Genomic DNA, 10,069 nt, shown 5'->3' on the forward strand with positions numbered 1-10,069 from the left:
ATGAGATGTAATTAACTCTTTTATTATACACTTAATATATGTAATAAAAAAGCATGCATTTATGTATATGCAGTAATCATTTGAGAATTACTGTATACATGTATTCCTGGGTAAATTTGTGAGTTTTTTTAACTTGATTAACCTGTCTTTCAGGGTCATCATCCAAACCAAAACCATTTCATGACTTTGCAATTCACAAGAAGAAATTCAACAAGGCACCGAGAAAGAAGAAAATAAGAGCTTTTGAGCATGATCCTCGTCATCCCAATGACCAGAAAGTACATTTTCAAGATTACCTACAGTTGTTTTCTTCTTTAAGAAAGTGTAAACCAAATGCCCCAATTAACAAGCTATACCAACCCTCTAAATTTAGACCCCCAGAAGACAGGTTTTTTTTTTACAAAGAACACTCAGTTCAGTCTCTTCTAGATATGTATACTGTGACAGAATGCAGTGATCCCATGGTTCCATCCAGAGAGGAAATAGCCACTGAAATGGATAATTTGCCAGAAGAACCATCTTTACCTGGTACAGCCCTACAATTAAGTCAGAATACAGATAGCTTGACAAATTTAATTGAACTTGTAAAGCGAACGCCAGAGGAAATCCGTGCCATTGAAGAAAGTACTAAAGGCCAGGCAAAAAATGTTTTGTGGCATGACTACAGAAAAGGTATTATTACAGCCTCAAATGCACACATTGTTAAAACTGCCATGGTAAGTCTTAAAGCAAGGAAAACCCCAAATGTCAGCAGTCTACTGAAAACACTCCTGGAAAAATCATTTAAAGGAAACAAAGCTACTGAATATGGCAACAAATTTGAACCAGTAGCTCTGCGAAAATTTGAGGAAGACATGAAAAAATGTCATGTAAACACAAAAGTGAAAGAATCAGGATTATATCTTCATTGTGTTGGATATGTTGGAGCCCCACCAGATGGTGTTTTTTCTTGCGATTGTTGCGGAAAATCTCTTGTTGAAATTAAATGTCCATTTACATTAGCAGCAAGCAATCCCAATCACGACTTTAAGAAAACTCGTTTTATGAAAAAATGGGGTGAAAAGATTACACTTAACAGAAACCATAAGTATTGCACTCAAGTTCAGGTACAGATGGGTGTGACGAATATCCACAAAACCCACTTCATTGTATGGTCACCTGCTGATTATGTTCATGAAGTCATTGAATTTGACCAAATGTACTGGAATACTGTATTTGAAAATATTTCTCTTTTTTTTTTGAAAAATTTCTAGGGCCACACCTAATCAAGATGAGTGCTCCTCCTAATGAGTCAGCTGCCGTCTCAGACTTGAGTATCAAATGTGGGCACTGTTTAAGATCTTTGGAGAAAGAAAAGGATAAGGGCATTTTATGTCAGTGCAACTGTGGATTTAGAAAATGGTATCATTTATCATGTGTGTACTATGATCCAACTGAGTATGAAGATTTAGATTGTCAGTGGTATTGTCCTACTTGTGTAAGGAACTGTGACATAATATTTTAAAAGTCAGACAATTCACAGTTGAAATCAATTCTGAATTTTTCTTTGCTCTTGAAGTTTTGAATTATGAAAATTTCGATCCCCAACCTTATTAAAACATGATTTTAAACAAGTTTGTAGTGATATGAACATGTATTTGATAATATGAAATAAATAGAAAAAGTAACCCATTCATTTTTATTAAATTAATATTAAATATTTATCACACAAATAGAACTTGGTGGTGTGTATATTAAGCAGAATTATTTTCCAACTCAATACTTTTGTATACACTACATCAGACAATGTCAGTTGAACTTGCATAACATATAATATATGCATCTTAATTATGTATCAGCATTATATTTTAGTTCAGAAACACCATAATCATCAGACTTTAAATAAGGATTTTGAAAATTAACAAGATAGGCACAGGTTTTGAATATTTGCTCGTATACATCAACTTGCGATAATTTTAATTCTTGTCTTAGAATGTTGAAAGACTTAATCCTACGCATACATCGTTCCACATGAACTCGTGCCCTGGAGATGACTTTTGACTTTGATAGCTCATTTGCGGTAAGTTGTTGTCTGCTTGCACCCTTGAAAGAAGGAATCACTAATTTGACACCACAAGGAAGATCCTCTTCAATCGTAAAGCCCCTGTCCATCATAACCTTTTGTCCTGGTATAAGGGAGTCAGGCTTTCTTGTGTGATCTGTTTGTCTGACGACTTTCCAGGATAAGCTTTAGAGATGTATGTCACAGCCCCTGAGGGATGGATCCCAACTAGAAATTTTATTGTAGAGTGGTGTTTATAATTGCTGTGAGTCTGTTTATGGTACTCCACACTGGAAGGTGTTTCACTGAACAGTTCTGTACAGTCCAAAATAACTCTCAAGTTTGGAAATGGTTTGAAGCAACTTGCAAGTCCAACATCTTCATCTGGCTCTGCGTTTTTACATAAAAGTTCCAGTTCCATAGATAAGAGATTGATCCAGGTTGTGAAATTTCTGGAGAACTGACTGGAGCTCACACCAAAGCGAAAACTACATTCTTCAAATGTCCTGTCTGTACACGATACAAAACACTGAAGAATTCTTCTTGTAGACTAAGCTGCCTGGTGACACCAGGCTTTCTCTTCACACCATAGCCATCCAGATTAAATGGTTTGACATATGTTGTTCTTTCACCATGGAAGTACTGCATAGATGAAGCTTTTCGTTGTAGATTAGTAAATAATGAGTTAAAAACATCAAGATCCAAGCCAGTGTAAAAATTAAATAAATGCTTATTTTGCTGTATGATTTCCATTTTGAAGATCTGATTTTTGGAACACATTTCTTGGTAAATCTTAGAGTCTTTTTGAATTGAATTGAAAATTTAAGTGAAATCAGGGTCACTTGAACTTAGATCTTCAAAATTCTGGAAACTCTTCCTGTCAGACAGTGTTTGTAAATAATCATGACCATTCCTCTCTGGTGCCTGTTAAATTAATAGAATCACTTATTAATCGCATAAAATAACTCTAAAATATATATGGTTTGAGTAAGTCAGCGAAATGATCCAGATATCATTAATATATTTATTCATTTTTTTTTTAAATCTAGTCAATTTTTTTTCAAAAATACAAATTTTAAAACAAGAAAAAAAGTATATACTTCAACAACTCTCAATGACTCTTGGAGAGATTCATGCTGATTGGTAGTCTCTGAAACAGTGTCAACTGAAGCTGAAAATAAATAAAGCATTTAATTTCTTATTCCCTGGAATATATGCAGTAATCTATTAGACCACATTGGCTCCTTAAATAAAAAGTATCTTTTTTCAATGAAATGTGACAATGAAATCTAACAAATAGCTGACTCTTACTGCTGATTATGCAAAACTGATTACCTGTACTTTCAGAAAAAGAAGATGCAGTTGGTGATGGTTCCTGTAGCTTATCATGTGATCTGATCATCAGTTTATTTGGACGCCTTCTCTTTGGTTTTTCCTATTTATGAAAGAATAACAGAATAAAATACAAAATGCTTAGATTTAGATATTTGAGCTATTTTAAAAGATGATAATAATACTGGTAATTGTGTCACAGGGAATAATTGGCACTGACCATTAGGAGTCAATGCTATATATCAGTTCAGAAACACTAATGACTCATGCAATTTTAAATGTAAATGAGAAATTAAAAAATGAAATGTGAAATTTAAATGAGAACTGTAGCACCACCTATGCCAGTGGCTATTATGGGAATACAGTTTTTCATGGATCATTCTTTATATGCATAAGACTAAAATTTTGTAAACAGTGCACAAAAGTACAAGATAAAGTTTAAAAAGCATGCACAAGCCAACGTCATGTTTATGCCTAACGTTATATTCCTCGATTGTACTTGTATATCATAGGCGTCAGACCTGGGGGGGGGGGGGTGCTAAGGGGGGGGGGGGGGCTTAGCCCCCCCCCCCCCACTTTTTTTGTAAAGATATACCTAACCATTAGAAACATAGCATGATAGAGGGTTCAGCCCCCCCCCCCACTTTTTCTCGCAGGAAAGATTATTGTCCCCTAATTTAGTTTGAAAGATTAAGAAGTTGTATTCAGAAGCAAACTAGCCCCCCCCCCCCCCCCCCCCCCCGCCGGATTAGGAATTTCATGATTTTGAAAAAAAAATTGGGTAAGTAAGTTTGTTGGTTTTTTTTGGAAGTATAGGTATACCCCCCCCCCCCCCCCACCCCCGACGGATTAGGATTGCAATGATTTTTGGGAATTACTTTTTCTCAATATTTCTGAAGATTAGTCTAGCCCCCCCACTTTCAATTTGCTTCCGACGCCAGTGTATATCATATATAAAACCTACATGTTTTGACTTATTTATAATCTTGGTGATTGCATACGTAAATATATACATATTACATGTTCTTGCCTTGTGTGAAAATATCGTGGGAATTTTGTTCCCCGGTTTTCTTGATTTTGGGTCCGGGCACCGGTCGTTTTCAAAGTGACAACTACAAAGCTTCTGGTATTCTGATGGCGTCCACTTCGTTCTTTTGCCACTTTCGTAAACAACATCTCGTTTGCAAGCATTGGTCCACCTTTGAAAATATTCTGGGTCCTCGGGAAATGTGAAAAATGTACAAGTTGCCCCGTAGGCACGGTGGTGGTTGCAGCCGTATGCAACACAAAAGTCATTTTTGCCCATTTCGAAAACAGTATCTAATGACGCTTTACCCCTGACCTCGCTTGACCCCAGCATCCGCTGCAATGCATTATCGGAATGTACAAGTCGAGAATTGTGTATTAAATGGGATATTGACCCATTTAACTTTATTGCACTTTAATGCAGCTTTGATTGAACTTTGAACTGTTATTGAACTTTGAACTCTGACTGAACTTTGAACTTTGACCATATTGCATTTTGAGTGGCGTTGTGCATTTGTGACCTACCCAGTGCACAATTCAGCCCATTTTTGGGTCGCCACACTTGATTGTTTGTTGTTGGGGAGACGACCCTGCGGCCGCTCCCAAATTTTGTTCCTTGTGTCACCGCGACCAAATAAGCCAATTACATTAAAATAAATCCCACCCAAATTTTTACTTTGTGTCTTATATCTGTGATAATGCCAAATAGAAAAATAGTGCCGGATAGAAAAATTGCGCTACGAAATTAAACATTGAAATTACAGAACATGTACTATGACAATTAGTAACATATTGTTCAAGTTAAGTCTCAGAAAAAAATACAACAAAACAAAAATAAATCGTACACATGTGAATGTAAACATAGAATACAAAAAACAAGGAAGTGGAAACGAAACAACTAGGTTGGGAACACTCTCCATTTGGAGAAGTACAAAACCGTAATTGGTAAATGAAAAATAACAAAATATATGTACAAAATGTATGCAGACATAGAAGTTGCATGAAAAGAGTTAATTTGTGTGAAGATGAAGAGAGAAGTTATGATGGATAATAGTTAGATTTATATGAAATTGCTTATGTTTTATTTTACTGAATTATAGTGACATATATATTTTAACATCAATGGAATGGTACATTGTATGTTCAAACAGGTGTGGTATCTTTAGTTTATTAAGAGTTAGTTTTATAAGAAAACAACACCGAGTTCACTTTCACAAAAGGAGTGGAGAAGATAGTACGGGAAGTCACTGTAGTCCATCAGATATCGTCCCGAATGTCATGGCCGAATTGAACCAGCTCTGATTCCTCGCGAATGTGATATACTTTGCCATTGATGTCTTTGACCGATATTTTACCGTTGATGACCACACCTTACTTAGTCGACCGCGACGACACAGTTGTCTGCATACATACATCAGTCTGTCTCGGAATTTGGTTAGGTCTTCGTTGATCCTGACGTTCTTCGTGTCGTTATGGGAACGCAGTTTTTTCAGATCCTTTAGGATTCCGAATTTCGTGTCAACAGATTTCAGTCTCGCAATAATCTGTAGGGGTCCGTTTCGCAGTTTTCCAACTCGATGGGAATTCCGGAGAAAGTTCGATCCCGGCCTTGGCTGTGACATCGATAATTTTGGCTTTCGTGTCTTCAGCTGAGGATTCAGGAATGCCCGAGATTCGGATCAGAGGTCTTTTCCCGTATTGTTCTAGTTCATCCAACTGCATATTGAGTTGCTTGTTTTCATCACGTAGTTTATCAACCTGGATACACAATGGTGTGACCTTTTCAGCTATCATTTGCGACATTTCCTCTCGTAGAGACTCTCTTACGACCACTCTCACAGCCTCTGCTATTTTCTGAATATCCTCGGCTGATATAGTGACGGGGGAGCTGAGCACATATTGATGATGGAAACCCTGCTGATTGGGATCTGCAGTTGGTTGTGTGCCTTGCTCAGCAGTTGCATTAGTTGTAGACTGCATTATTGGTTCAGAGGGAGATTTGACAGATACTTCAATCTCAGTAGGTGTGCTGTCGTGTTCTCGTGATTTTTTGGGGGTGCGAGGATCCTCAATGAATGATATGGATAGGTCTCTCAATGCCCTTTTGTTGTTTGAATCACACATGATACAGAAAAGTACAAGCGATCACACATTAAAGTTTGCTACTAATATACAGGAGGAATAATTGTGATTTCGGACTTTTATGTCTATAAGTAGCATGGAAGTGTGAACTGTTCTCACCGAATAAACAAGACACATAGAAAACACTGAAAGAAATAGGATTACTTCACATTTAGCTTAATCTTCAGCACACCGAATGTTTCTTTCATATACTCCTTGAAACTAGTTCATTCTCATCATCAATCACACACTTTTCGATAAAAAATTACATATTTTAAGCAGAGCTCTGCAAACACGACCACTTCCCAACAAGGGCCGCAACTCCAACCTGATATTCAGAACATAATATCCTTTTGTAGATTATACGCAGATGATAATTCAATCCAGTATGCGGATAAAAACTTAAGAAATTTCGAAAATGTGTTAAATCATTACCTTAGGATATTAGAAACATTGTCCAATGATTGTTTACTTAAATTTAATCCTAATTAAACCAAAGTTGTATTTTTTAGCAAATCAAAACGTAATGTAACCCCAGAACTGGTTTTTTTTTCAAGATTGTCAGTTAGATACTGTTTCTTATCATAAACATCTAGGCCTAACGCTCTCTGATGATTTGAAGTGGTCTGTGTACATCAATGATATAGTGAACATCGCTTGTAAAAAATTAGGACTACTTAAGAAACTTAAATTTACTTTAGGCAGAGACAAACTATCAAAATTATATATAACTTTTGTAAGGCCAATATTAGAATATGCTTCTGTTGTATGGGATGGTTGTTCTTCCGCAGAAATTGACAAGTTAGAGAAAATACAGCTACACGCTGCAAGAATTGTCACGGGACTTCCAATTTTGGCCTCAAGTGAATCATTGTATTTCGAAACGGGTTGGGACTCTCTATCTAAAAGAAGGAAATAGCTAAACTGACGATTATGTACAAAATTCATTACAATCTTGTACCACAATATCTTACTGATGTTGCTAACATTTATAGGAAAGATAATTCTCGCTACAATACTGGTTATGAAGACAATTATATACCTCCTAGAGTTAAGTATGATACATATAAAAATAACATTTATTCCAGATGCTATAGGCAAATGGAACTCACTAAAATCGGATATTAAAAAATCAACATCCATCCGCCAGTTTCAAAGAAGCATCTCTAATAATAGCAGTGATTCAAAAGTTCCAAAATATTTTCTTCATGGCAAAAGAGTAGCTAACATCATTCATGCAAAATTAAGACACAATTGTTTACTAAAGTATGATTTACACAGAAGAAATATTGTTGATTCTCCAAATTGCATATGTGGAAATAAAGAAGATGTATATCATTTTTTATTTGTTTGCAAACTATTTTCTAATGCAAGGAATACCTTATTTAATGAACTATTCTAAATACAAAATTTAGGTATTATAGATTCGCATACTTTACTATGGGGTAATGCCAACCTAGATTATAAAACTAATGTAAGAATTTTCACAGCTGTGCAGAACTTTATAATCAATTCTCGCAGATTTACATAAGTATACTATTTTGTTCTTTACCATTGTTTTCAATATATGTGTATATACATGTACCATGTTTTATGACAATTGCAAATTACTTGTAATTGGGTGAGAACCTAGTAAGTTGCAAGAACTTGTGTTCAAACCCTTTGTATATTATATATGCAATAAAATATGTTCAAACCAACCACCAGAATATGCTCAATGAACCAAATTACGACAGAAATTTTAAGAAGAAAAAAATGTCTTAATGTAGACATAATTACAAATTTATTTCAATTATCCATTAGCAGTTTGACTTTGTTTCGAAAATTATAAAAACAACTGTTGAAGATAATTGGCATTAAAGAGACATGTTGAATTTTTACACGGCTAAAAAATACTTTTTTTTATCCAATATGAAAGTTGAACTTTAAAAAATTACTGTATACAAAGTAAACAAATGTGTTTCCTGTCCACTTCATAGTCACGCACGCGCATGGGAATATATATACTCTGTAGCGTGGTATATAGCAAGATAAAAACTAATATCATATGTACATTTAGTTAGGTGTAATCTCTGTTAATGCATATTTCCGACTTCAGTCTTCAAAACCTTTAAAATCCACTTATTTTCTAAGTGCGTCAATCCAACGGTAACTTTATTTAGTTAATAAAAAAAGTCACGTGACACTAAATCAATGTCCAAAAACAACCCAGTTTGCTTACATGTGTAGTTTGGGAGACTTGTATGGACTCGTTAACTGATATATAACATGTAAGTGTGACTAAGTATGTGTAACACCCCTTTGCTCCTTTAATGATAACACTTCTTATATTTGATCTGTTTTACCTTGTCATCATAAAAAAGAAAAAAGAATAAAAAAAGGGATGTAGAGTCAGTATATCTGACTATATCACTTAAAATAAATAAAGTAAAATAAAAGGCAACACATTATTTGCATTCATTTTAATGAGGCTTCCCTTCAGTTTACTTTTACACCCCAAACGAGGACCTCTGCAGGAGTCAACTCGTTGTTATGTCCCTTGGTTATCTGTATCTGTACATAACGCCCTATGGTGTTGTGAGGACAGAAGACAGCGATTCTCTGACCCTTTACAGTAGGTCCCGTGTAATGGCCACATCGATACATGTCGTGAATATTCTCTCCAACTTTGAAGTCAACATCATGTAGCTGAACGCCTGAAAATAATTATAGAAAACACGTTTTAATAGGCCCCTTTTAATTATCCTTTCTATAAGAAGTTATACAAATGATTTGGAACTTATTTGCTAATGTTTTATCAGTTGCTTAACCTATTACAATTCAATATCTGTTTGTAACGCACTGTTTCATTTTACAGTTTACACTTGTATAAACTTTACTGGTGACGTGGTGATGGCTTGCACCATTAAAACATATCAATCAACACCCAGTATCGTTTTAACTTTCTATAGTTTTTTATTTTACTGTTGAGGACAAGTCGTGTTAATTTTTGTACTTGAGGATCGAAAACTGATGTATAATGAATTTCTTTAATACATATGTAGCTACAGAATTTATACTCATATAATTTCGTTGGAAGAACAGTTTACCTTTTTCATAAAGCGTTCACGGTTCCCTACAGTTTACATTCGTGGACTCAAAGCCATTGAATTTATTTCGATGATATATTATTTATCCAAAACTTACATTTGGATTCAATTGGATTACAATGTTCAGTCACAAAAAATGAAACTTACCACAACAATCTGCTCTTGCAAATACTTCAATTTCATTTATTTCAAATCTGGCACCAAGATCAATTCTCAACCATGGGGATCTCTCTGCTGCGGTAGCGGTTAGGTCAGAAAATAGGCCATTGACGACTTTGGATCCCACATAACGCGAATCGTTGTCGTAAAGGGAACTCAGCGTGACTGGTTTCGAGTGTGCCACGTTTGTGAGCTCGTAATGGCATGTAATAATATCAACATGGCAAATACAAACAAGAGCAGGCACCAGCAACAACGAGAACATATCTAATGCTTTCTTTAGTGATATATGTATAGGCAT

The 10,069-nt window shown here is 35.3% G+C and overlaps 2 protein-coding genes across 2 annotated transcripts; both read right to left on the reverse strand.

Annotated features, from left to right (window-relative positions):
- Nucleotides 1-2,185: 2,185 nt before the first annotated feature.
- LOC128160127 (THAP domain-containing protein 5-like) lies at nucleotides 2,186-4,731 on the reverse strand. The gene is made up of 4 exons (XM_052823399.1): nucleotides 4,404-4,731; nucleotides 3,377-3,476; nucleotides 3,142-3,212; nucleotides 2,186-2,965 (listed from the first exon to the last, which is right to left on the reverse strand). The coding sequence occupies exons 1-4, from the start codon at nucleotides 4,677-4,679 to the stop codon at nucleotides 2,864-2,866; spliced, it is 549 nt and encodes a 182-aa protein (XP_052679359.1). The 5' UTR covers nucleotides 4,680-4,731; the 3' UTR covers nucleotides 2,186-2,863.
- A 4,254-nt stretch (nucleotides 4,732-8,985) lies between these two features.
- LOC128157966 (fucolectin-like) lies at nucleotides 8,986-10,069 on the reverse strand. Its single transcript, XM_052820638.1, has 2 exons — nucleotides 9,757-10,069; nucleotides 8,986-9,216 (listed from the first exon to the last, which is right to left on the reverse strand). The coding sequence occupies exons 1-2, from the start codon at nucleotides 10,067-10,069 to the stop codon at nucleotides 8,999-9,001; spliced, it is 531 nt and encodes a 176-aa protein (XP_052676598.1). The 3' UTR covers nucleotides 8,986-8,998.

The sequence above is a fragment of the Crassostrea angulata genome, chromosome 8 (assembly GCF_025612915.1).
Source record: "Crassostrea angulata isolate pt1a10 chromosome 8, ASM2561291v2, whole genome shotgun sequence".
In the NCBI taxonomy this organism is placed as follows: Eukaryota; Metazoa; Mollusca; class Bivalvia; order Ostreida; family Ostreidae; genus Magallana; species Magallana angulata.